The sequence below is a fragment of the Salmo trutta genome, chromosome 16 (assembly GCF_901001165.1).
Source record: "Salmo trutta chromosome 16, fSalTru1.1, whole genome shotgun sequence".
NCBI lineage: Eukaryota > Metazoa > Chordata > Actinopteri > Salmoniformes > Salmonidae > Salmo > Salmo trutta.
The window spans coordinates 24,134,386-24,162,333 of NC_042972.1; the positions used below are offsets into that span (position 1 = coordinate 24,134,386).

Below are 27,948 nucleotides of genomic sequence, written 5' to 3' on the forward strand. Positions count from 1 at the left end.
GGCTCAGGGCAGGCAGGATGGTCAAAAACCGGGAGAACTAGAAAACAGGAACTAACACGAATCAGGAGTACGGGGAAAAAATGTTGGTAGGCTTGACGAGACAAGACAAACTGGTAACAGACAAACAGAAAACACAGGTATAAATGCACAGGGGATAATGTGGAAAATGGGCAATACCAGGAGCGGGGTGGAAACAAGCACAAGACAGGTGAAACAGATCAGGGTGTGACAAAGTAAGCCAATGCAATGGCCTGTTTTACAAATGGTGGGCCTACCACATGGATGGGCATTCATCAAATTCCATTGCTGTCCAACATGGTAGGCTACATCCCAGGCGGCATTTTTTGGTCTTGCCTAGGGTGGCAAAAATGTAAGGACCGGCCCTGTTCCCCTTAAGTTAACATTATCAAAGTTTCCCTTTACTGTGGAAATTGTGATCGAATCAACGCAATATTAGCGTTCAGTGGAACATACCGAAACAAAACGAACTATACAGAACGCTTTGGAGTAGGTTTCTATTGCATTGACACACATGACTTAGCCAGTACTCTAAAAAGACTGGTGTGGCATAACCAATCAGAGCTGCAGTAGGCCGATACGCAAATAGACCATTGCCATATATGGATCTGTGCCATTCACTTTGAACTGGACTGTGTTTACAGCATGAGTAGATGTGCTTGTTTTGAGATCAAAGCTGCATGTACTGTAGCCATGTGTGGACATTTGTTCATATCCTTTACTAGTTAGTGAGTTATTAGCCCAGTTATAGATCATTTATAGTCAGCAATGGGGAGAGTGATTGCTTTCTACAAGAGCACAAAATGTGTACATTTCTAGACCTTTTTGAAAAGCTCTTTTCTTTGTCTTAAAGGGGCAATATTGTATTTTGAGACAGGCTTGAATAAGCTAAGTAGCCAATAGGCAGAGGGTAGCATAATTTGTCTGATTCTCTGTTATAATGGTATGGGAATAATAATGCATTTTATTTTGTAAAGTGGTTTCTTGCATCAAACAACATTTTCAGTCACCTCCATGTCTGAAGGACAAGTGGATAAACAGGTTAATGTCAATCCCAACATGTTTTTTTTCTTCGATAGGCTCATGGAATGTAGGCCTACATTGAACACCACCACTTGTAACGGTCGTTGTTGAAGAGAGAAGGGGACCAAGGCGCAGCAGGTACGTGAATACTCATACTTTAATTTATTTAATTAAAGTGAACACGAAAACAATAAATGACAGACCGCCAGTTTCACAGGCTAAATATAACAGCAGTGCAAAATACAACTACCCACAAACAACCAGGTGAAAACAAGCTCCCTATATATGACTCTCAATCAGGAACAACGATGTACAGCTGTTCCTGATCGAGAGCCACACAGACCAACAAAGAAATATACAAACTAGAAAAACCTAGAATACCAAAACAAGAACATACACCAAAACCCCGGAACATATAAATAAAACACCCCTTTACATACACATAACCCCTGAACCACATAAAACAAATACCCCCTGCCACGTCCTGACCAAACTACAATAACAAATAATCCCTATTACTGGTCAGGACGTGACACCACTACTGTAGGCTGAATGATAGAACAGCTATTTCCATGTTACAATGTTATTGGATGCATTTTTTTCCATTGTTTTTGATGGTAGGCCACTCTGGTAGACCTACTTTATGATCAAATAGCCTCAGTAGCCTACTTGATCACTGTCTGTAACTTAAAGCTTGTGCAGCCTCAGTGTTCACAGTAAACTTTCAAGTTTAGGCTCAGCAGACTTGAAATTTGCTCAGTGCCTAATTTCTTTTAAAGGGAAGATTGGTAGTGGGTCACCAGAATTGTCATCATGCTTTACTGTGCTCGGTTGTGAAGTCCTGTAATTGCATTATAATGTGTGAACACGTTGCCCCATGACACCAAGTGTTTGACACATAATGTAAATGTTTGCTCCACTATATTTCTGCACACTTATTCACTACAAAATTATATTCGATACTTTCTGCAGTTTGCCAGTTGTCTTAGAGCTTTGCATCTACAGGGGTCTGTTGGGAAGCATAATATTGACACATGTCAGAGAGAATTGTCTGTTTGGAGATGAGTTATTATGAGATACACTAATTTACCACCAGAAAGTTAATGAGGGAACAGCTAAAAAAAAACATTTTGTTCAATGGGTTCAAAAATAAATAGTACATTGTGGTAATGTCCAAAAGTGACAACAGTAATAGTGCAACTTAAAATTAGATAAAGGGTTGAATTTAACCAGGAAGTTTTGTTAAGCATGATTAATGAATCAGTCTTGATTTAACCCAGTTTAACCCAGTTTAACCTAATTTTTGGTTGGTGCAACCCACCCTGATTTGTCACTGCTGGCTAAATTATTAGATTAATAAATTAGATATCTGGCTAGTTGACTTTTACAAACATGATAAGCCACAAGAGCTAAAATTGGTAATCATACCAAAAATACAGCACATGCAATGTAATTTGATCACTTAAACCACCTCCAGTGGCAGTTTATAATTAAGCCCTAATCTAAGTTTAAATTTGATTTTGAAACAAGAGTAAATTTGATCCTGGTTCAAAGTGAAAATTTAAATTTAGATTAGATGAAGGGTTAAATGTAACTAGGACTAATTCAATACTAGGTTTAACGTTTATGCAACATGATTAATATATCAACCTTAATTTAAGTGTTCATTCATGTTGGTGCAACCCACCCTGGTATTTTACAACTGTGTTTACTTTGAAGTATTGTATTGAAAACTCATCAAATGCAATTACTCATAAGCCTTCAATGCAGCACCATCTGCTGGCTGGACAGCAACATTTGAAGAGGCTGATCAGTATTAGCCAATAATGTTGGTAGTAGCCTATAATACTGTATGTTATACTTGTTTCTATTAACAGGGCAATGATTTAAATATGATGTTAATGGTGACATCCTGTGCCATTGGATGCACTCGTCAGTATGGCTATAACCTTGCCATAATGAATGCACCCACCATAGTAAAATTATTCTGAAAGTAAACCGTGTGTGTGTGTGTGTGTGTCTATGTGCCCATGTGTGTACATACAGTATGCTCACTCTACCTTTCCTCTCAGTTGATTCAGAAGTTTGTGAACAAGATGTTTCGGGAGTGTTAGGATGTTCAGCTGTTCAACAGGTCACCCTGTTCTGGACTTGCATCATTTCCATCTACTCCCTGGGAGGGCTGCCAGAGCTCTTATAGCTGGACCCATGAACATAACCTTTGGAGGGTAATTTGACTTATTTGATTAATACATTTTGGCCTACTTTGGAAGGCAATGTTATTAATGTCAATATCAGCTTTTTACACAAGGATGTCTGATAACCATGGTATGTTGTCCTCACTGAGAAGCTTATTACGTTTTATTTGTACATTGTATTTTTGAATGTTGCCAATTTTATCAATCAATCAATCAAATGTATCTATAAAACCCTTCCTACATCAGCTGATGTCACAAAGTGCTGTACAGAAACCCAGCCTAAAACCCCAAACAGCAAGCAATGCAGGTGTAGAAGCACGGTGTCTAGGAAAAACTCCCTAGAAAGGAACCTAGGAAGAAACCTAGAGAGGAACCAGGCTATGAGGGGTGGCCAGTCCTCTTCTGGCTGTGCCGGGTGGAGATTTTAACAGAACATGGCCAAGATGTTCAAATGTTCATAGATGACCAGCAGGGTCAAATAATAATAATCACAGTGGTTATAAAGGGTGCAACAGGTCAGCACCTCAGGAGTAAATGTCAGTTGGCTTTTCATAGCCGATAATTCAGAGTATCTCTACCGGTCCTGCTGTCTCTAGAGAGTTGAAAACAGCAGATCTGGGACAAGGTAGCACGTCCGTTGAACAGGTCAGGTTTCCATAGCCGCAGGCAGAACAGTTGAAACTGGAGCAGCAGCACGACCAGGTGGACTGGGGACAACAAGGAGTCATCAGGCCAGGTAGTCCTGAGGCATGTTCCGAGGGAGAGAGAGAGAGGGGGAAAAAATACTTAAATTCACACAGGACACCGGATAAGGCAGGATAAATACTCCAGATATAACAGACTGAACCTAGCCCCCCGACACATAAACTGTGTTCAAGCAGGCCTCCTTTGAAAAATAGGCCTTGGTCTCAATGGGACTCCCTGGTAACATAAAGGTTAAATAAAAAAAATGTATGTGCTTTAAAAATCAATATTATCAGTGATATAACATCTCAAAATGAATTGTTTACTGATGAGCAAATGATCACCTATTTATGGGTCAGATGTGAAAGGAGAGGTTGCATTGAAGAGAGCATAGATACAGGATCTCTGAATACTGGGGGTGGCAGGTAGCCTAGCAGTTAGTGTTGGGCCAGTAGCTGAAAGGTCGCTGGTTTGAATCCCAGAGCAAGGCACTTAATTGCTCCAGGGTTGCCGTTGATAATGGCTGACCCTGGCCGTGACCCCACTCTCCGAGGGTGTCTCAGGGTGAGTTGGAACAGGCAAAAAAAACACATTTCCATTTCACACGTGTATAATACACACTTGTGAAACAAATATAAGCACCCACTGAATTATTATTATGAAGACAGCAGGGCTACCTTTACTTCATGTTTCCTCCTCACAGTGGAGTCAGTCAATAAAAATGTGGAGGTGTTTGTTTCTCAAGGCTGATAGAGATCTCTGAACCTTGCAGGCTGGCGCCAGAGCATAATACGATATCTATATGAGTACTATGTGCATTATTGTAATTACTTCCTTGATATTCAGGATTTACTTAACTCTACTTGTCTCCACTCTATTCTATTCTCCTGTACTCTACTCTACTTTAAACCCACTGTGTTGCTCTCACAGGAAGAAGACTTTGCTGTTGTATAATATCTTCTTGATGCTGAGTTCACTCCTAGCGTTGACCAGCAGAGCTGCCAAGTCTTTTGAAATGATCATCATCTCCAGGGTCCTGGTTGGAATCAATGCTGGTATGTACTGTATATGGTATGTACTGTATATGGTATGTACTGTATATTCAACCAGAGGGTTCTTAGTTGGGGGTTCTTATGTCATCAAACCATGCTCATTGTGCCACTGACTGCATTACTGTTTTGGGGTTTTACAATAGAGAAATATTTGTAATACTTGTAGTATGTTTGTTGCTTTCTTAGGTCTTTAAATGTCAATGGCATAAACAGTGTATTTATACATAATAAGACAAATGAGACAAACAGCTGTACAATTACAGTATTATGTTTGATGTTGGAAAATGAAACCACCGACAGTAGAGAAATTATCCACTCCTTTCACAGGGATCAGTATGAATGTACAACCCATGTATTTTGGAGAGAGTGCTTCCAAGCACTTGCAAGGGGCTGCTTCCCTGTCGTCAGCCATCTTCACATCGCTTGGAGTGGTGTTAGGACAGGTTGTAACATTCGGAGGCTACGAAATCAGCTTGCAGTTTAGTGTTACACATCAATCTAGCACCTACAAAAGATTGTGTGATTTGTTTGGGGAAATAATTGCAGTTTGAAACTTTGTTTAATTAAGTCAGTATTTCATTTGATGGTGGTCATGTGTTTCCAGGGAGATCTTGGGTAGTGAGCCATGATGGCAATACCTACTGGCCAGTAATGCCATCCCAGGCCTCATCCAGCTCCTCACTCTCCCATTGTTCCCAGAAAGCTCTCAATACCTCCTCATAGACCAGGGGAAAAGGAGGCCTATCGATGGTAGGTAGGAGGAGAGCCAGACCATGGCCTGTGTTAGTCTGTGTTTATGTGCAGTACTTGCTTGTCTGAGCCACATGGCTCTGTTCCTCTTATATGTGAGTTGGTGTGAGAGATATATACAGTAAAAACATGAGTAAGTTCTGCTGCTGTTATTCATTATTCTGCATCAGCAGGGATGGGCAGTCTTTGTATCAATTACATGCATCTGTGTACTTTTTTTAATCATTTGTTTGTATTTACGTAATGCATTTTGCTCGTGTGTGTGTGTGCATGCGTGTTAGCCTTGCGGTGTCTGCGTGGCTGTGAGATCCAGCGGTCAGAGTTGGATGAGATCCTCCAGGAGCAGGCTGAGGTTAAAGGCCTGAGGGCCAGCAGACCCTGGGAGCTGTTGGCTGACCGTAACGTCCGCTGGCAGGTGAACTCCATCAGCAGCACCATGCAACTCTGTGGCAATGACTCGATTCTGCAAAAATATTAGAACTCAGAACTCGGTTCAAAGAACTTATAAGAACTTTCTTTTTCAACAGGGAACTTCATTTGTTCCTAATTTGTAATACATTAACTAGACTACATGTGTCGCATAAAATCACAAATACTACACTACATGACCAAAAGTATGTGGACACCTGCTCATCAAACATCTCATTCCAAAATCATGGGCATTAATATGGAGTTTGTCCACCCTTGCTGCTATAACAGCCTCCACTTGCTGCGGGGACTCTTCCATTCAGCCAAAAGAGCATTGGTGAGGTCGGGCACTGATGTTGGGAGATTAGGCCTGGCTTGCAGTCTGCGTTCCAATTCATCCCAAAGGTGTTTGATGGGGTTCAGGTCAGGGCTCTGTGCAGGCCAGTCAAGTTCTTCCACACTGATCTCAAAGAAATCCTGTATGGACCTCGCTTTGTGCATGGGGGTATTGTCATGCTGAAACAGGAAAGGGCCTTCCCCAAAATGTTGCCACAAAGTTGGAAGCACAGAATCGTCTAGAACAGTGGTTCTTAACCTGGGTTCGATCGAACCCCAGGGGTTCGGTGAGTCAGTCTCAGGGGTTCGGCGGAGGTCAAGACACACACCCGACTCATATGATTCGTGATGACACGCCCCGCTTGGCCATCATTGGCTGCAGGTGATCACGCAACATCGCTTGGCCTATCTGTGCTGCAGGGAATTTGGCGCGCTCAGTAGTCGAATTGTGACTGTCGTGATGGTACGTCGTGTGATTTCTTTCTTAATATTTTAATCCCTTCATACTAACTATGTCGAGCAAAAAAAGAAAGTGGTCGGACGAATATGTACAATATGGATTCACATGTATAACGGAACGTGATGAGAGTCAGCGTCCTAACTGCATGATTTGCAATGCCAAGTTGAGCAATTCTAGTCTAGCACCGGCAAAACTAAGAGAACACTTCCTTAAGCTGCATGGAGATGGACAATACAAGAACACAACGCTCGCTGAATTCAAGGTGAAGAGAGCCATTTTTCCAATTAAGAAGGGTTCGGTGAATGCGCATATGAAACTGGTGGGGGTCAGTACCTCCAACAAGGTTAAGAACCACTGGTCTAGAATGTCATTGTGTGCTGTAGCGTTAAAATTTCCCTTCACTTGAACTAAGGGGCCTAGCTCGAACCATGAAAAACAGCCCCAGAACATTATTCCTTTACAGTTGACACCATGCATTGGGGCAGGTAGTGTTCTCCTGGCATCCGCCAAACCCAGATTCGTCTGTTGGACTGTCAGATGATGAAGCGTGATTCATCTCTCCAGAGAACGCGTTTCCACTGCTCCAGAGTCCAATGGCAGCGAGCTTTACACCACTCCAGCCAACGTTAGGTATTGCACATGGTGATCTTAGGCTTGTGTGCGGCTGCTCGGCCATGGAAATCCATTTCATGAAGCTCCCGATTGTCAGTTAATGTGCTGACATTGCTTCCAGAGGCAGTTTGGAACTCGGTAGTGAGTGTTGCAACCAAGGACAGATGATTTTTACACACTATGCACTTCAGCACTCGGCGGTCCCGTTCTGTGAGCTTGTGTGGCTCTAGCAGGGCACAATTTTACAAACTGACTTGTTGGAAAGGTGGCATCCTATGATGCTGCCACATTGAAAGTCACTGAGCTCTTCAGTAAGTCCATTCTACTGCCAATGTTTGTGTTTGTCTATGGAGATTGCATGACTGTATGTTCGATTTTATACACCTGTCAGCAACGGGTGTGGCTGAAATAGCCAAATCCACAAATTTGAAGTGGTGTCCATATACTTTTGTGTATATATAGTGTATCTGTGGTGAATTATGAAATGTCCTTTAACCCTCTTTCTTACAAACAATGTAAGCAGCAGACTCCTCTTGTTATTGAAGCTTGGTTTCTCCCCACATTCATTGTTTCTCAGATGTTCAGTTTTGGTTTGAGTCAGCAGGGTTCTGGTTCTCTCTGGTTCTGACAGGGGGTTTCTGACAGAGCTCTCCATCTGGGATCAAAGTTAACTACCTCTGAAGTACATGATTGTTCTGACAGCAAAATGTGCCCAGCTCAAATTAACTTCTGGACAGAGCCTGTTCCTGGCTCTTCCCTCACAACAAACTTGATTAGAAATGTGAGATCAGCTACCAATTTTGTAGCGCGAGTAGACGGGCTTACATTTCATCGTACGGTACCTTGTTAAAAATGCATTCTGGTGATGATGACATACGGTTGTACTTTACATTTGTAATGCTTGCGGGAGTTAGGGAGGAGAACATAAAGGGTTGTTTGTATTTCAGGGTTTAATGAAGAGATGTAGTCAGTCCAAGACCATGCCATTTCACTGGTGCTGCAGATTTGGTAAACTTCTTCGGGATCGCTGTCCCTTTCACGGGACGGTTGAGCTAACGTAGGCTAATGCGATTAGCATGAGGTTGTAAGTAACAAGAAAATTTCCCAGGATATAGACGTATCTGATATTGACTTAAATTCCTGTTAATCTAACTGCACTGTCCAATTGACAGTAGCTATTACAGTGAAAGAATAACATGCTATTGTTTGAGGAGAGTGCACAATTTTGAACATAAAAAGTTATTAATAAACAAATTAGGCATATTTGGGCAGTCTTGATACAACATTTTTACAGAAATGCAATGGTTCATTGGATCTAAAACTTTGCACATACACTGCTGCCATCCAGTGGCCAAAATATATTGCACCTGGGCTGAAATAATACATTATGGCCTTTCTCTTGCATTTCAAAGATGATGGTACAAAAAAATACAAAATAACAGTTTTTTTTTCTTTGTATTATCTTTTACCAGATCTATTGTGTTATATTCTCCTACATTCATTTCACATTTCCACAAACTGCAAAGTGTTTCCTTTCAAATGGTACCAAGAATATGCATATCCTTGCTTCAGGGCCTGAGCTACAGGCAGTTAGATTTGAGTCATTTCAGGCGAAAATTTAAAAAAAGAGGCGGATCCTTAAGCGGATCAAATTGTATTTGTCACATACACGTGATTAGCAGATGTTATTGAGGGTGTAAGAAATGCTGGTGCTTCTAGCTCCGACAGTGCAGTAATATCTAACAAATTACAACAGATACACACATCTAAGTAGGAATGAATTAAGACTATATACATATGGACGAGCGATGTCAGAGCGTAACGGACTAAGATACAGTAGAATAGTATAGAAAACAGTATATACATATGAAATGAGTAATGTAAGATATGTAAACATTATTAAGTAAATGAGATACCGTAGAATAGTATAGAAAACATTATACACACATGAGATGAGTAACGACATATGTAAACATTAAGTGACTAAGAGACCGTAGAATAGTATAGAATACAGTATATACATATGAGATGAGTAATGCCGGATATATAAACATTATTAAAGTGACTAGTGTTCCTTAAAGTGGCCAGTGATTCCTAGTCTATGCCTATAGGTAGCAGCCTCTAATGTGCTAATGATGGCTGTTTAACAGTCTGATGGCCTTGAGATAGAAGCTGTTTTTCAGCCTCTTGGTCCCAGCTTTGATGCACCTGTACTGACCTCGCCTTCTGGGTGATAGCGGGGTGAACAGGCAGTGGCTCGGGTGGTTGTTGTCCTTGATGATCTTTTTGGCATTCCTGTGACATCGGGTGCTGTAAGTGTCCTGGAGGGTGGGTAGTTTTCCCCCGGTATTGCGTTGGGCAGACCACACCACCCTCTGGAGAGCCTTGCGGTTGCGGGCGGTGCAGTTGCCGTACCAGGCGGTGATACAGCCCGACAGGATGCTCTCAATTGTGCATCTGTAAAAGTTTGTGAGGGTTTTAGGTGACAAGCCAAATTTCTTTAGCCTCCTGAGGTTGAAGAGGCTCTGTTGTGCTTTCTTCACCACACTGTCTGTGTGGGTGGTCCAGTTCAGTTTGTCAGTGATGTGTTCGCCAAGGAACTTGAAGCTTTCCACCTTCTCCACTGAGGTCCTGTCGATGTAGATAGGGGGGTGCACCATCTGCTGTTTCCTGAAGTCCACAATCATCTCCATTGTTTTGTTGACGTTGAGTGAGAGGTTGTTTTCCAGGCACCACACTCCCAGGGCCCTCACCTCCTCCCTGTAGGCTGTCTCGTCATCGTTGGTAATCAAGCCTACTACTGTTGTGTCGTCTGCAAACTTGATTATTGAGTTGGAGGCGTGCTTGGCCACGCAGTCATGGGTGAACAGGGAGTACAGGAGGGGCTGAGCACGCACCCTTGTGGGGCCCCAGTGTTGAGGATCAGCGGAGTGGAGGTGAAGTTTCCTACCTTCACCACCTGGTTTGGCGGCCCGTCAGGAAGTCCAGGATCCAATTGCACAGGGCGGGGTTGAGACCCAGGGGCTCAAGCTTAATGATGAGCTTGGAGGGTACTATGGTGTTGAAGGCTGAGCTATAGTCAATGAACAGCATTCTTACATAGGTATTCCTCTTGTCCAGATGGGATAGGGCAGTGTGCAGCGTGATGGCGATTGCATCGTCTGTGGATCAATTGGGGCAGTAAGCAAATTGAAGTGGGTCTAGGGTGGCAGGTAAGGTAGAAGTGATATGATCCTTGACTAGTCTCTCAAAGCACTTCATAATAACAGAAGTGAGTGCTACGGGGCGATAGTCATTAAGTTTAGTTACCTTTGCCTTCTTGGGTACAGGAACAATGGTGGCCATCTTGAAGCATTTGGGGAGGGCAGTCTGGAATAGGGAGAGATTGAATATGTCCGTAAACACTCCAGTCAGCTGGTCTGCGCATGCTCTGAGGACTCGGCAAGGGATGCCGTCTGGGCCTTGCGAGGGTTAACATGTTTAAATGTTTTACTCACGTCGGCCACAGAGAAGGAGAGCCCACAGACCTTGGAAGCGGGCCGCGTCGGTGGCACTGTGTTATCCTCAAAGCATGCGAAGAATGTGTTTAGTTAGTTGCTTTTATACTACATTTAACAGACCCAAACTGCTGACTGTGTAATTACAGTACCTTTCTCCAGGGAATTATTAGACCAGAAGGCTGGCAGTTGGACGCATTAGGGGAAGAGCTGACTGGGTATTAGAGCAGTAATGTGCAAAATGCTTTGCTGCTGAATCAGCTTATTATCAACACAATTTGAATTTGACGTAATGATTAGAGATGCTCAGTCAGTCTGTCTGTACTCTGACAGTAAATTATAAGGACGGGTAGCATTCTAGGAAAAACTATAGAAAAGGTATAGTCTTTGTTTTTTAAAAAAATTATCATAACTGAAACAGCCGCCATTGTACTCTTTCAGTACTCTGACGTATGAGATGTTCTTTTTTACTACAATATATCTACTTCTATGCATATTATGTGTTTAAAGAGGCCTCTCTCTGGATATGATCCAGTATATCACCATATGCACTGGTACATGTGAATTCACAGCCTGTACAATATGAGTGAATATTCCTGAGTTATAATACACATGGTTGTTATTGTCACCACTTCCGCCGAAGTCGGCTCCTCTCCTTGTTCAGGCGGCGTTCGGCGGTCGACATCACCGGTCTTCTAGCCATCGCCGCTCCACTTTTCATTGTTCCATTTGTTTTGTCTTGTTCCCCCACACACCTGGTTTACATTCCATAATCACACTACTTATATATTCCCTCTGTTCCCCCCATGTCTTTGTGTGGAATTGTTTTTGTTATGTGATTTGTGTGACGCTCCAGGCTGGTTTTTCCCCCGGGTATCGTGTTTAACCCGAAGTATGTTTATTGTTAAACATTTGCATTATTGTGAATGTTGTCACGCTTTTCACTTTTGCTATTTGGCTGGAGGTTTTGACGCAGTTGCGTCCATCTGTTGTTGCTTCTGCCAAATAAAGTGTGCGCCTGATCAACTCTCTGCTCTTCTGCACCTGACTTCTCTACCAGTAGCGCACAACCTGACAGTTATGTAACTATCGGTAGCTAACTAACCACCTCAGAGGCAAGGAGGGATTGTTTCTCTCTCTCTCTCTCGTTAAATCCTTAATCCAGACCTTTGAAATAGTCACTCTGTAAGAATTTTTCCTGAATTCCGAGAAGTTAAAGCATCTATCCGACATACTGTTCGGATTAGAATGTAAAAAATAAATACATGTATTTTCACACAAGGCTAGACGTAAAAGAAGTCAACACACCTCTATCGCGTCTAACCTCAGGGCTGAAAATTATGTGATTTGAATTTTTATATTTTCACCCTGCTCAGAACCTGCTGATCGAGCGACAGAGCAGGAAGATTATTTTGATGGGAGGCTACATTTTCATGACAGGCTAGGCCATTGTCTTCACTATAGCTCTGTGTTTTGAGGTATTATATTATCTTATGTCATCCTCTTGCCCCCCCGTCATGCCCGTGATGGGCATACATACTAGAGGTCGACCGATCATGATTTTTCAACGCCGATCCCGATTATTGGAGGACCAAAAAAAGCTGATACTAATTAATCGGCCGATTTATATATATATATATGTGTGTAATAATGACAATTACAACAATACTGAATGAACAATGAACACTTTTATTTTAACTTAATATAATATATAAATAAAATCAATTTAGTCTCAAATAAGTAATGAAACATGTTCAATTTGGTTTAAATAATGCAAAAACACAGTGTTGGAGAAGAAAGTAAAAGTGCAATATGTGCCATGTAAAAAAGCTAATGTTTAAGTTCCTTGCTCAGAACATGAGAACATATGAAAGCTGGTGGTTGCTTTTAACATGAGTCTTCAATATTCCCAGGTAAGAAGTTTTAGGTTGTCATTATTCTAGGCATTATGACGCGTCGACTATTTCTCTCTATACCATTGGTATTTCATATACCTTTGACTATTGGATGTTCTTATAGGCACTTTAGTATTGCCAGCCTAATCTCGGGAGTTGATAGGCTTGAAGTCATAAACAGCGCTTTGCTTCAAGCATTGCTAAGAGCTGCTGGCAAACGCAGTAAAGTGCTGTTTGAATGATTGCTTACTAGCCTTCTGCTGCCCACCACCGCTCAGTCAGACTGCTCTATCAAATATCAAATCATAGACTTAATTATAATATAATAAACACACAGAAATATGAGCCTTTGGTCATTTATATGGTCAAATCTGGAAACTATCATTAAATCATCACCCGTTTGGCGAAGTTAAAGTAGGCTGTGATTCAATGATAAATGAATAGGCACCGCCTTGATTATATGCAACGCAGGACAAGCTAGTTAACCTAGTAATATCATCAACCATGTGTAGTTAACTAGTGATTATGTTAAGATTGATTGTTTTTTATAAGGTAAGTTTAATGCTAGCTAGCAACTTACCTTGGCTCCTTGCAGCCACAGGTCCTTTTGATGCTGCACTCATGTAACAGGTGGTCAGCCTGCCACGCAGCCTCCTCGTGGATTGCAATGTAATTGGCCATAATCAGTGTCCAAATACGCCGATTACCGATTGTTATGAGAACTTGAAATCGGCCCTAACTAATTGGTCGACCTCTACAACATACTCATCCTAATGGAGGGACAGTAGTCAAACTTGATGTATCTGCATTGCAGTCATGCTTGGGTTGTCATGATGTGTACTGGGCCGTGGTGTAAAAATACTTTAAAGTACTACTTAAGTCGTTTTTGGGGTGTCTACTTTACTATTTATATTTTTTACAACTTTTACTTCACTACATTCCTAAAGAAAATAATGTACTTTTTACTCCATACATTTTCCCTGGCACCCAAAGTACTTGTTACATTTTGAATGCTTAACAGGACATAAAAATTGTCAAATTCTGTAACAGAAGTTGTCATGGAGAGAAGACCAAGGCACAGCAGGTATGTGAATACTCATATTTAATTTTTAAAAAAGGAGTAAAGTATCCACTGACAAAACAATAAAAGTGACAACAGCAACAGATTTACAGGCTCTACAAATGCAGTGCAAAAACAACTACCCACAACCCCAAAGAAAAACACACACACCTATATAGGACTTCCAATCAAAGGCAACTCAACACACCTGCCTTCAATTGGAAGTCCCAATCAACAACACAAACATTCACACACACAAAACTGCCACGTCCTGACCCCAAAACTAATACAATAGCTCCATCTGCTGGTCAGGACGTGACAGTACCCCCCCCCTCAAGGTGCAGACCCCGGAATGCACCTACCAACAGAAAACACCAACAAAAAACCCATAAACAATAACCCCTAAACAATAAGGGAGGGAAGGGAGGGTGGGCCGGAGGACAGGAGGGCCACTCGGGCTGGGCCGGAGGACAGGCGGGCCACTCGGGCTGGGCCGGAGGACAGGCGGGCCACTCGGGCTGCTCCGGGCAGTCTGACCACTCTGGCAGCTCCGGGCAGTCTGACCACTCTGGCAGCTCCGGGCAGTCGGGCCACTCTGGCAGCTCCGGGCAGTCGGGCCACTCTGGCAGCTCCGGGCAGTCGGGCCACTCTGGCAGCTCCGGGCAGTCGGGCCACTCTGGCAGCTCCGGGCAGTCGGGCTACTCTGGCAGCTCCGGGCAGTCGGGCCACTCTGGCAGCTCTGGGCAGTCGGGCCACTCTGGCAGCTCCGGGCAGTCGGGCCACTCTGGCAGCTCCGGGCAGTCGGGCCACTCTGGCAGCTCCGGGCAGTCGGGCCACTCTGGCAGTTCCGGGCAGTCGGGCCACTCTGGCAGTTCCGGGCAGTCGGGCCACTCTGGCAGTTCCGGGCAGTCGGGCCACTCTGGCATCTCCGGGCAGATGGGCCACTCTGGCGGCTCCTGACTAGCGGGCGGCTCTGGCGGCTCCTGACTAGCGGGTGGCTCTGGTGACTCCTGACTAGCGGGCGGCTCTGGCGACTCCTGACTGGCGGGCAGCTCTGGCGACTTACGACTGGTGGGCAGCTCTGGTGACTCTTGACTGGCGGGCAGCTCTGGTGACTCTTGACTGGCGGGCAGCTCTGGTGACTCCTGATTGGCGGGCAGCTATGGCGACTTACGACTGGCGGGCAGCTCTGGTGACTTTTGACTGGTAGGCAGCTCTGGTGACTGTTGACTGGCGAGGCTGGGCTGACGCACTAGACTCCTGATGCGTGGGGCTGGTACTGGACGTGCCAGCCTGGAGACACGCACCTCCATGCTAGTGCGTCTAGCGGGAAACACCGGACCGAAAGGGCGCACTGGCGATCTTGAGTGCAGGGTTGGCATCACCCCTTCCGGCTCGATGCTCACCTTGCCCTGGCACCTGCGGGGCGCTGGTACCGGGCGGACTGGGCTGAGCGTCCGTATAGGCGAGATGGTGCGTACCTCAGCGTAACATGGCGCCCTCCACCTCATACGCACCTCCCTGTAGTCACGGGTAGCTGGCTTACGGCTCTTCCCTGGCCTGGCCAAACTACCCGTGTGCCCCCCCCAAAAAAATCTTGGGGCTGCCTCTCGGGTTCCCTTAGCTCCCTTAACTTGTCCTCCCAGAATTGTCTTTCGTCCTGCCAGGTCCATTCCTTACGTTCCTCCTGACGCTGCTCCTTCCTCTTCCGCTGCTTGGTCCTTTGGTGGTGGGTAGTTCTGTAACAGAAGTTGTCATGGAGAGAAGACCAAGGCGCAGCAGGTATGTGAATACCTGGGAGGTTGTTTTTGCACTGCTAAGGTTAGCCTGCAAACTGTTATATTGTCGTCCGTTTTCTTGTTTTGTGAAGTGTTTGTGATTATTTAAAATAAACGTCAAAATGAGCACTCAACCCGCTGCGCCTTGGTCCATTCACTACGACGACCGTGACACACTGGTACTAGGCAGAAAAGTAAATATACACCTTTGAACTCACTGTCTTTTATTCCTCTTCATGTTGTGACAATACATCCCTCTATCCACTAGGAAGGGGGATTCTACTTCATGCTGTCATGTCCTGACCAGGTAAAGAGGTCATTTGCCATAGTAAAATGGTCAGGGCGTGGCAAGGGGTTGTTTTGGTGTTTTCTGTTTCTATGTGGGAGTGTTCTAGTTTTCTTTTTCTATGTGTTGTTTTTCCATGTTTGGCCGGGTATGGTTTCCAATCAGAGGGAGGTGTCTTTCGTTGTCTCTGATTGGAAGCCATACTTAGGCAGCCTGTTTTCCTTTGGGGTTGTGGGTAGTTGTTTCCGTTTAGTCTTGTGTACCTGACGGGACTGTTATCGGTCGTTTGTCATTTTTTGTTGAGGCGTATTCATTAAAAGAATTAAGAATGAGCACTATCCACGCTGCGTCTTGGTCTCCATTCAACGACCCCTGTGACACATGCTTTGCAGGTGGAGGTGAAACAGGTGGTTGGATAGGTATAGTTAGGTACAGCAACAGGACATGCAACTCTTAAAAAGCCTGTTTGGGCTTCATGCAGTCAATTTGCAGTCTACAAATCATTTGTAATTATCTTCCGGTCCCCAACCATCTGCTCCAGAAAAAATTTGTTGATGATCCATGTCATTAAGCCATGGCAAAATTTTTAGAATTACAGGAAATTAGCTTTAAAAAGCAAGGGGGGGGGGGCTTGCTCGAACCTTGTGGGGGTTAATCCACATGAAGCCTTAATGGGGAATTCTATATAAACTGATCAGGGAAGTTATGATGGGGTTTTTATGACCAATATTTTTATTGCGACAAGGATTTACCAAATCCCTATGAGCCTTTTTATTCCGTATCAATCTCAATCATATTGTGTTGTGGTGAAAAAGGTACACTACATGGCCAAATGTATGTGGACACCCCTTCAAATTAGTGGATTCGGCTTTTTCAGCCACATCCGTTGCTGACAGGTGTATAAAATCGAGCACACCGCCATGCAATCTCCATAGACAAACATTGTCAGTAGAATGGCCTGTACTGAAGAACTCAGTGAGGCTCAGCTGCAAAGTGGTAGGCCACACAAGCTTACAGAACGGGATTGTCGAGTGCTGAAGCACGTTGCGAGTAAAAATTGTCTGTCCTCAGTTGCAACACTCATTACTGAGTTCCAAACCGGCTCTGGAAGCAATTTCAGCACAATAACTGTTTGTTGGGAGCTTCATGAAATGGGTTTCCATGGCCAAGCAGCCGCACACAAACCTAAGATCGCCATTTGCAATGCCAAGCATCAGTTGGAGTGGTGTAAAGCTCGCCGCCATTGGACACTGGAGCAGTGGAAATGTGTTCTCTGGAGTAATGAATCATGCTTCACCATTTGGCAGTCCGATGGACAAATTATGGGTTTGGCAGATGCCAGGAGAACGCTATCTGCATCAATGCATAGTGTCAACTGTAAAGTTTGGTGGAGGATGAATAATGGTCTGGGGCTGTTTTTCATGGTTCGGTCTAGGCCCCTTAGTTCAAGTGAAGGGAAATCTTAACGCTACAGCTTACAATGATATTCTAGACGATTCTGTGCTTCCAACTTTGTTGTAACAGTTTGATAATGCCCCCATGCACAAAGTGAAGTCCATACACAAATATTTTGTCTAGATCGGTGTGGAAGACCTTGACTGGCCTGCACAAAGCCCTAACCTCCACACCATTTGAACACCTTTGGGATGAATTAGAACTCCGACTGCAAGCCAGGTTGAATCGCCCAACATCAGTGCCCGACCTCACAAATGTTCTTGTGGCTGAATGGAAGCAAGTCCCCGCAGCAATGTTACAATATCTAGTGGAAAGCCAGCCCATAAGAATGGAGGCTGTTACAGCAGCACAAGGGGGAACCAACTCCATATTAATGCCCATGATTTTGGAATGAGATGTTCAACAAGCAGGTGTCCACATACTTTTGGCCATGTGTATATTCATATGAAATCCCATTTTTGATAACTTTGTTCTGTTCAGGTAAAATGTACAGTTCAACTGCTGCTGCCCCATGTGTCATAGGGTTATCATAAGGATATGGTGGATTATATTGTAACAACAAGGTGAAAAAAGCTATCCAAAGCTATCCAAAGCAACAGACGTGAAGAGGGCATGAACAAAACCTATTCCCCCTCATGAGACTGAAAAGATTTGGCATGGGTCCTCAGATCCTCAAATGGTTCTACAGCTACACCATCGAGAGCATCCTGACTGGTTGCATCACTGCCTGGTATGGCAACTGCAAAGCCTCCGACCGCAAGGCACTACAGAGGGTAGTGCGAACGGCCCAGTACATCACTGGGGCCAAGCTTCCTACCATCCAGGACCTCTATACCAGGCGGTGTCAGAGGAATGCCCTAAAAATTGTCAAAGACTCCAGCCACCCTAGTCTTAAACTGTTCTCTCTGCTATCGCACGGCAAGTGGGACCAGAGCGCCAAGTCTAGGTTCAAGAGGCTTCTAAACAGCTTCTAACCCCAAGCCATATGACTCCTGAACATCTAATCAAATGGTTACCCAGACTATTTGCATTGCCCCCCCCTTACACCGCTGCTACTCTGTTGTTATAATCTATGTATAGTCACTTTAATAGCTCTACCTACATGTACATATTACCTCAACTAACCGGTGCCCCCGCACATTGACTCTGTACCGGTACCCCCCTGTATATAGTGTCATTATTGTTATTTTACTGCTGCTCTTTAATTACTTGTTACTTTTATTTATTATCCGTATTTTTTTCAACTGCATTGTTGGTTAGGGGCTCATAAGTAAGCGTTTCACTGTAAGGTCTACACCTTTTGTATTCGGCACGTACAACTAATGTCACACGCGTCGTTGTAGGGAGCGGACCAAACTGCAGCAGGTATAGTGAACATCTTCTTTTTATTAAAAGGAAAAAGCAAAATACACTTACACAAAACAAATGACGAAAAACAGTCCCGTAAGGTGCTCAGACTATACAGGGAAACAACCACCCACAAACACAAGAGAAAATGAACCCACTTAAATATGGCCTCCAATTAGAGGCAACGACAACCAGCTTCCTCTAATTGGAGGTCGTTCCAAAACCCCAACATAGAAATAGAAAACCCAGATAAACACATAGAAATAGACAATATAGAACATACACACAAAACAAACACCCTCTGCCACGCCCTGACCACTCTACAATAACAAACAACCCCTATTTTTGGTCAGGACGTGACAGTACCCCCCCCCCCCAAAGTTGCAGACCCCGGATGCACCAAAACACAAAACCCCACAAAGGCTCCCGTGCTTCACCCCCCCCAATCCTCCAACTACGGAGGTGGCTCAGGCTCCGGCTTAGGTCCCCATCCTAACCTGCCCACCCCCCTTGAAGGCTCATGGCTGTAGACCACTGCTAAAGGCTCTGGGCTAAGGTGCGTCGCTGGAGACCTCGGGCCGAGGTGCGTCGCTGGAGACCTCGGTTGGCAGAGTGTGCTAAAGCAGTGAGTAAAACAAACTTAGGGAGTAGGCTTCTAATGTTAACATGCATGATACCAAGGCTTTTACGGTTACAGAAGTCAACAAATGAGAGCACCTGGGGAGTGGGAGTGGAGCTAGGCACTGTAGGACCTGGTTAGCATCCACCATTATTGCTCAGGCCGTGCTGGAAAGGACAATGTAAAAATAAAAATGTCAAACCAGCACAGTACGGTTCAGGTCACCCCTATAGTGTGAATCAAACAGTAGAATGCACTGGACATACTGGAGAAAGCAATAAGCCTGCCTTATAGGATATTACTGAAAATAGATACATGCTCATGAATTGTGATGGGTGGTTCCTGAAAGGCTTACTTTTCTCTGTCATATGCTGTCTAATACATGTCCCTTGACAGATGGCCACTGTAACTCTATGGATCTGTTTGGATCTGTTTGACATTGGTACTTGTGTGCCCCATGTAGGATGGTTTAGGCCAGTTCTGCTTCCTGGTTTTTGTGGCATACTGCATGTTCAGCTCAGCATTCATGCTCTGCTTTATCCCAGAGACCAAAGGCAAGAGCATGGTGGACCTCATGGAGGACTTTAACAAACTCAAATACAAGATCAAATCAAATCAATTCAAATTGTATTGGTCACATACAAATATTTAGCAGATGTTATCGCGGGTGTAGCGAAATGCTTGTGTTCCAAGCTCCAACAGTGCAGTAGTATCTAACAATTCACAACAATACACACAAGTCTAAAAGTAAAAGAATGGAATGGAATCAGCAATGTCGGAATGGTTTGAACTAAAATACAGTATATGCATATGAAATTAGTAATGTTAACATTATTAAAGTGACTATGGTTCCATTATTAAAGTGACCAGTGATTCCATGTCTATGTACATAGGGCAGCAGTCTCTAAGGTGCAGGGTTGAGTAACCGGGTGGTAGCCTGCACATGATGGCTATTTAAAAGTCTGATGGCCTTGAGATAGAAGCTGTTTTTCAGTCTCTCTTTTCAGTCTCTCTCGTCATTGTTGGTAATGAGGCCTACTGCTCTTGTGTCGTCTGCAAGCTTGATGATTGAGTTGCAGGTGTGCATGGCCACGCAGTCATGGGTGAACAGGGAGTACAGGAGAGGACTGAGCACGTACCCCAGTGTTGAGGATCAGCGAAGTGGAGATGTTGTTTCCTACCTTCACCACCTGGGGGTGGCCCGTCAGGAAGTCCAGGAAACAGTTACACAGGGCGGGGTTCAGACCCAGGGCCCCGAGCTTGATGATAGGCTTGGAGAGTACTATGGTGTTGAAGGCTGAGCTACAGTGGGGGAAAAAAGTATTTGATCCCCTGCTGATTTTGTACGTTTGCCCACTGACAAAGAAATGATCAGTCTATCATTTTAATGGTAGGTTTATTTGAACAGTGAGAGACAGAATAACAACAACAAAAATCCAGAAAAAAACGCATGTCAGAAATGTTATAAATTGATTTGCATTTTAATGAGGGAAATAAGTATTTGACCCCCTCTCAATCAGAAAGATTTCTGGATCCCAGGTGTCTTTTATACAGGGAACGAGCTGAGATTAGGAGCACACTCTTAAAGGGAATGCTCCTAACCGCAGCTTGTTACCTGTAAAAAAGACACCTGTCCACAGAAGAAATCAATCAATCAGATTCCAAACTCTCCACCATGGTCAAGACCAAAGAGCTCTCCAAGGATGTCAGGGACAAGATTGTAGACCTACACAAGGCTGGAATGGGCTACAAGACCATCGCCAAGCAGCTTGGTGAGAAGGTGACAACATTTGGTGCGATTATTCGCAAATGGAAGAAACACAAAAGAACTGTCAATATCCATCGGCCTGGGGCTCCATGCAAGATCTCACCTCGTGGAGTTGCAATGATCATGAGAACGGTGAGGAATCAGCCCAGAACTACACGGGAGGATCTTGTCAATGATCTCAAGGCAGCTGGGACCATAGTCACCAAGAAAACAATTGGTAACACACTACGCCGTGAAGGACTGAAATCCTGCAGTGCCCGCAAGGTCCCCCTGCTCAATAATACATATACAGGCCCGTCTGAAGTCTGCCAATGAACATCTGAATGACTCAGAGGACAACTGGTGAAAGTGTTGTGGTCAGATGAGACCAAAATGGAGCTCTTTGACATCAACTCAACTCGCCGTGTTTGGAGGAGGAGGAATGCTGCCTATGACCCCAAGAACACCATCTCCACCGTCAAACATGGAGGTGGAAACATTATGCTTTGGGGGTGTTTTTCTGCTAAGGGGACAGGACAACTTCACCGCATCAAAGGGACGATGGACGGGGCCATGTACCGTCAAATCTTGGGTGAGAACCTCCTTCCCTCAGCCAAGGCATTGAAAATGGGTCGTGGATGGGTATTCCAGCATGACAATGACCCAAAACACACGGCCAAGGCAACAAAGGAGTGGCTCAAGAAGAAGCACATTAAGGTCCTGGAGTGGCCTAGCCAGTCTCCAGACCTTAATCTCATAGAAAATCTGTGGAGGGAGCTGATGGTTCGAGTTGCCAAACGTCAGCCTCGAAACCTTAATGACTTGGAGAAGATCTGCAAAGAGGAGTGGGACAAAATCCCTCCTGAGATGTGTGCAAACCTGGTGGCCAACTACAAGAAACGTCTGACCTCTGTGATTGCCAACAAGGGTTTTGCCACCAAGTACTAAGTCACGTTTTGCAGAAGGGTCAAATACTTATTTCCCTCATTAAAATGCAAATCATTTTATAACATTTTTGACATGCGTTTTTCTGGATTTTTTGTTGTTGTTATTCTGTCTCTCACTGTTCAAATAAACCTACTATTAAAATTATAGACTGATCATTTCTTTGTAAGTGGGCAAACGTACAAAATCAGCAGGGGATCAAATACTTTTTTCCCCCACTGTATAGTCAATGAACAGCATTCTTACATAGGTATTCCTCTTGTCCAGATGGGATAGGGAAGTGTGCAGTGCAATGGCGATTGCATCCTCAGTGGATCTATTGGGGCGGTATGCAAATTGAAGTGGGTCTAGGGTGTCAGGTAAGGTGTAGGTGATATGATCCTTAACTAGCCTCTCAAAGCACTTCATGGTGACAGAAGTGAGTGCTACGTGGCGATAGTCATTTAGTTCAGTTATCTTTGCTTTCTTGGGTACAGGAACAATAGTGGACATCTTGAAGCAAGTGGGGACAGCAGACTGGATAGGGAGAGATTGAATATGTCCGTAAACACTCCAGTCAGCTGGTCTGCGCATGCTCTGAGGATGCGGCTAGGGATGCCGTCTAGACTGGCAGCCCTGCGAGGGTTAACATGTTTAAATGTCTTACTCATGTCGACCACGGTGAATGATAGCCCACAGTCCTTGGGAGCGGTCCGAGTCGGTGGCACTGTGTTATTCTCAAAGCGGGTGAAGAAGGTGTTTAGCTTGTCCGGAAGCAAGACGTCGGTGTCCGCGATGAGCGTAGTTTTCCCTTTGTAGTCCGTGATTGTCTGTAGACCCTGCCACATACGTCTCCTGTCTGAGCCATTGAATTGCAACTCCACTTTGTCTCTGTACTAACTTTTTGCCTGTTTGATTGCCTTGCGAAGGGAATAGCTACACTGTTTGTATTCAACCATATTCCCAGTCACCTTGCCGTGGTTAAATGCAGTGGTTCGCATTTTCAGATTTGCATGAAGGCTGCCATCTATCCACGGTTTTTGATTTGGGTAGGTTTTAATGTCACAGTGGGAACAACATCCCCTATACACTACCTGATGAACTCAGTCACCGAAAAGGCTGACTTTTCTTGGAAAGGGCACCTAAAGGACACACAGACCATAAGAAACAAGATTCTCTGGTCTGATGAAACCAAGATTGAACTCTTTTGCCAGAATGTCAAGCGTCACGTCTGGAGGAAGCCTGGCACCATCCCTACGGTGAAGCATGATGGTGGCAGTGTAACCGATGAGAAATGGCTAGCTAATTATGCGCGCTAATAGCGTTTCAATCGGTGATGTCAATCGCTCTGAGACCTTGAAGTAGTTGTTCACCTTGCTCTGCAAGGGCTGCAGCTTTTGTGGAGCGATGGGTAATGATGCTTCGAGGGTGGCTGTTGTCGATGTGTGCAGATGGTCCCTGGTTCGAGCCCAGGTAGGGGTGAGGAGAGGGACGGAAGCTAACTGTTACATTGATGCTGTTGACCCAGATCACTGGTTGCTGCGGAAAAGGAGGAGGTCAAAAGGGGGGTGAGTGTGACCGATGTGAAATGGCTAGCTAGTTAGCGGTGGTGCGCGCTAATAGCGTTTCAATCGGTGACGTCAATCGCTCTGAGACCTTGAAGTAGTTGTTCCCCTTGCTCTGCAAGGGCCATGGCTTTTGTGGAGCGATGGGTAATGATGCTTACAGCAGCATCATGCTGTGGGGATGTTTTTCAGCGGCAGGGACTGGGAGATTAGTCAGGATCTGGGGCGAAGGTTCAATGACCTTAAGCACATAGCTAAGACAATGCAGGAGTGGCTTCGGGACAAGTCTCTGAATGTCCTTGAGTGGCCCAGCCAGAGCCCGGACTTGAACCCAATCAAACATCTCTGGAGAGACCTGAAAATAGTTGTACAGCGACGCTCCCCATCCAACCTGACAGAGCTTGAGAGGATCTGTTGAGAAGTATTGGAGAAACTCCCCAAATACAGTTGTGCCAAGCTTGTATCGTCATACCCAAGAAGACTATAGGCTGTATTCACTGCCAAAGGTGCTTCAACAAAGTACTGAGTAAAGGGTCTGAATACTTATGTAAATGTGCTATTTTCATTATGGGGTATTGTGTGTAGATTGATGAGGGAAAAACGTTTTAATCCATTTTAGAATAAGGCTGTGACTTACATTTTTTTGGGAAAAAGTCAAGGGGTCTGAATACTTTCCGAATGCACTGTATATACATTAAAAAACAAACATTACATTACATAACATTAAGTGTGTGCCCTCAGGCCACACTTGCCTGCCTGCCTGATTCTGACCTGATTACGAACCTCTGCCTGCCCTGACCCCGAGCCTGCCTGCCGTCCTGTACCTCCCTGATTCTGACCTGATCACGAACCTCTGACTGTCCTCGACCTGCCCTATGCCTGCCCCGTGTTTATAATAAATTATCTGAGAACTGTACTATCTGCCTCCTGTGTCTGCATCTTGGTCATATCCTGAGTCGTGATGAATGGATTTATTGCTCAGTCTAATTCATGTTGATAAAAAAAATCCAAAGGCCTGATGGACACATGCTCAAACTTGCACACTTTTGATAGACTTAAAGGGGCAATCTGTAGTTGCTACATCCACCTTTGGACTTATAAATTATATATATATATATATATATATATATATGTATATATATATGTATATGTATGTATGTATGTATGTATGTATGTATGTATATATATATATATATGTATGTATATATATATATATATTATGTATATATATATATATATATATATATATATATATATATATATATATATATATATATATATATATATATATATATATATATATATATATATATATATATATATATATATACATACATATATACACACTGCTCAAAAAAATAAAGGGAACACTTAAACAACACAATGTAACTCCAAGTCAATCACACTTCTGTGAAATCAAACTGTCCACTTAGGAAGCAACACTGATTGACAATAAATTTCACATGCTGTTGTGCAAATGGAATAGACAACAGGTGGAAATTATAGGTTCCTCCTAATGCAAGACAATGCTAGACCTCATGTGGCTGGAGTGTGTCAGCAGTTCCTGCAAGAGGAAGGCATTGATGCTATGGACTGGCCCGCTGTCACGCCCTGACCAGGAGAACTCTGCTATTTTTGGTCAGGGTGTGGTATTTCTATGGTTTATTTTCTATGTTTTGTTATAGCCTTTCTTTGTGGTTTATTTCTATGTTGTGCTCGGAGGTGATTTCCAATCAGACAGCTGTCGCTAGTTATGTCTGATTGGGAATCACATTTAAGTTCCTTTTCCCCCCACGATGTTTGTGGGTTGTTGTCTCTCTTTTTGTTGAGCAGTTAATGATCAGGCATTTTCTTGGTTTTGTGTACGTGTTTTATTCAGTGTAAGAATAAACATGTGTTCGCTCCCAGCTGCGTTTTGGTCCGCTTCTTCATCACCCGACGCCAATCGTTACAGAACAACCCACCACCAAAGGACCAAGCAGCAGAGGAAGGAGCAGAGGGAATTTGGATTGGATACATGGAGGAAATGGAGCAAAGACCGGGAATGCTACCGAGGAACACGACTGGCGATTAAACCCGAGAGGCAACCCCAAGAAAAATTTTTTTGGGGGGCATATGGGTAGTTTGGCGGGGCAAGTTTGGAGCCCCAGGCCAAATCCCCGGACTGTTTCTCGGAGGCCAGTTAATGGACAGGTCTTATGCTTCGGGGTAATGGGTGTTATGGCAAGGCCAAGTGTTTTTAGGCCAGTACGCGCTATACCAGCGCCCCGCAGTTGCCAGGGGGTAGTAGGCATTCAGCCAGAAAGGGCGATGCCAGGTTTAAGCTCGAGACCGCCAGTAAGCCTCCATGGTCCTATATATCCTGTTCCCGCTCCACGCACTAGCCTAGAGGTGCGTGTTCCCAAGCTGGCATATCCGGTACCAGCACCACGCACCAGGATTATAGTGCGTCAGCCCGCCAGTCAACAGTCGTCGGAGCTGCCCGCCAGTCAACAGTCGTCGGAGCTGCCCGCCAGTCAACAGTCGTCGGAGCTGCCCGCCAGTCAACAGTCGTCGGAGCTGCCCGCCAGTCAACAGTCGTCGGAGCTGCACGCCAGTCAACAGTCGCCGGAGTGGTCAGACTGCGCTGAACTGCCGGAGTGGTCAGACTGCGCTGAACTGCCGGAGTGGTCAGACTGCGCTGAGCTGCCGGAGTGGCCAGACTGCGCCGAACTGCCGGAGTGGCCAGACTGCCCAGACTGTCCCGAGCTGCCAGAGGTCCCCGGTCCTATCCGGCCCGTCCCTGCTCCCCGCACCAGGTTGGTGGTGCGTGTCCCCGGTCCTGTCCGGCCCATTCCTACTCCCCGCACCAAGCCAGTGGTGCGTGTCCCCAGTCCGGCCCGTCCCTGCTCCCCGCACCAGGTTAGTGGTGCGTGTCCACAGTCCTGTCCGGCCCATCCCGGCTCCCCGCACCAAGCCGGTGGTGCGTGTCCCCAGTCCAGTCCGGCCCGTCCCTGCTCCCCGCACCAGGTTGGTGGTGCGTGTCCCCAGGCCAGTCCGGCCCGTCCCTGCTCCCCGCACCAGGTCAGTGTAAGAATAAACATGTGTTCGCTCCCAGCTGCGTTTTGGTCCCCTTCTTCATCACCCGACGCCAATCGTTACACCCGACCGTTCCCCAGACCTGAATCCAATTGAGCACATCTGGGACATCATGTCTCGCTCCATCCACCAACGCCACGTTGCACCACAGACTGTCCAGGAGTTGGCGGATGCTTTAGTCCAGTTCTGGGAGGAGATCCCTCAGGAGACCATCCGCCACCTCATCAGGAGCATGCCCAGGCGTTGTAGGGAGGTCATACAGGCACGTGGAGGCCACACACACTACTGAGCCTCATTTTGACTTGTTTTAAGGACATTACATCAAAGTTGGATCAGCGTGTTGTGTGGTTTTCCACTTTAATTTTGAGTGTGACTCCAAATCCAGACCTCCATGGGTTGATAAATTGGATTTCCATTGATTATTTTTGTGTGATTTTGTTGTCAGCACATTCAACTATGTAAAGAAAAAGGTATTTAATAAGATTATTTCATTCATTCAGATCTAGGATGTGTTATTTTAGTGTTCCCTTTATTTTTTTGAGCAGTATATATATATATATATATATATATATATATATATATATAAAACCAAATGACCATATCTAAGTGCTCGTTTCTCAGGAAAAAAGGCATCATATTCTTTCTGGTGGTGTATATGAACAGATTTTAATAAGATTTCATGTTGCTAAAACATTGTCAGCCTGTTGGGAGGAGGTCAGAGACCTGACAGTGTGGTACGATGACAACAACTTCTCCCTAAACGTGATCAAGACAAAGGAGTTGATTGTGGACTACAGGGAAGGAGGATCGAACATGCCCCCATTCACATTGATGGGAGTGTAGTGAAGCAGGTTGAGAGCTTTAAGTTCCTTGGTGTCCACATGACCAACAAACTATCATGGTCAAAACACACCAAAAAAGTTGTGAAGAGGGCACGACAATGCCTATTCCCCCTCAGGAGACTGAAAAGATATGGCATGGGTCCTCAGATCCTCAAAAAGTTCTACAGCTGCACCATCCTGACTGGTTACATCACCGCCCGGTATGGCAACTGCTCTGCATCCGACCGCAAGGTGCTACAGAGGGTACTGCTTACTGCCCAGTACATCACTGGGGCCAAGCTTCCTGACATCCAGGACCTCTATACCAGGTTGTG

At 44.8% G+C, this 27,948-nt stretch overlaps 1 protein-coding gene across 1 annotated transcript in view; it reads left to right on the plus strand.

Annotated features, from left to right (window-relative positions):
- Positions 1 to 27,948, plus strand: part of LOC115151197 (solute carrier family 2, facilitated glucose transporter member 11) — a 50,830-nt gene that overhangs the window by 2,087 nt on the left and 20,795 nt on the right. The window contains 4 exon segments of the mRNA XM_075074235.1: positions 4,854 to 4,978; positions 5,303 to 5,453; positions 5,580 to 5,623; positions 6,766 to 6,773. Coding sequence (XP_074930336.1) covers positions 4,854 to 4,978; positions 5,303 to 5,453; positions 5,580 to 5,623; positions 6,766 to 6,773 — 328 coding nt within the window.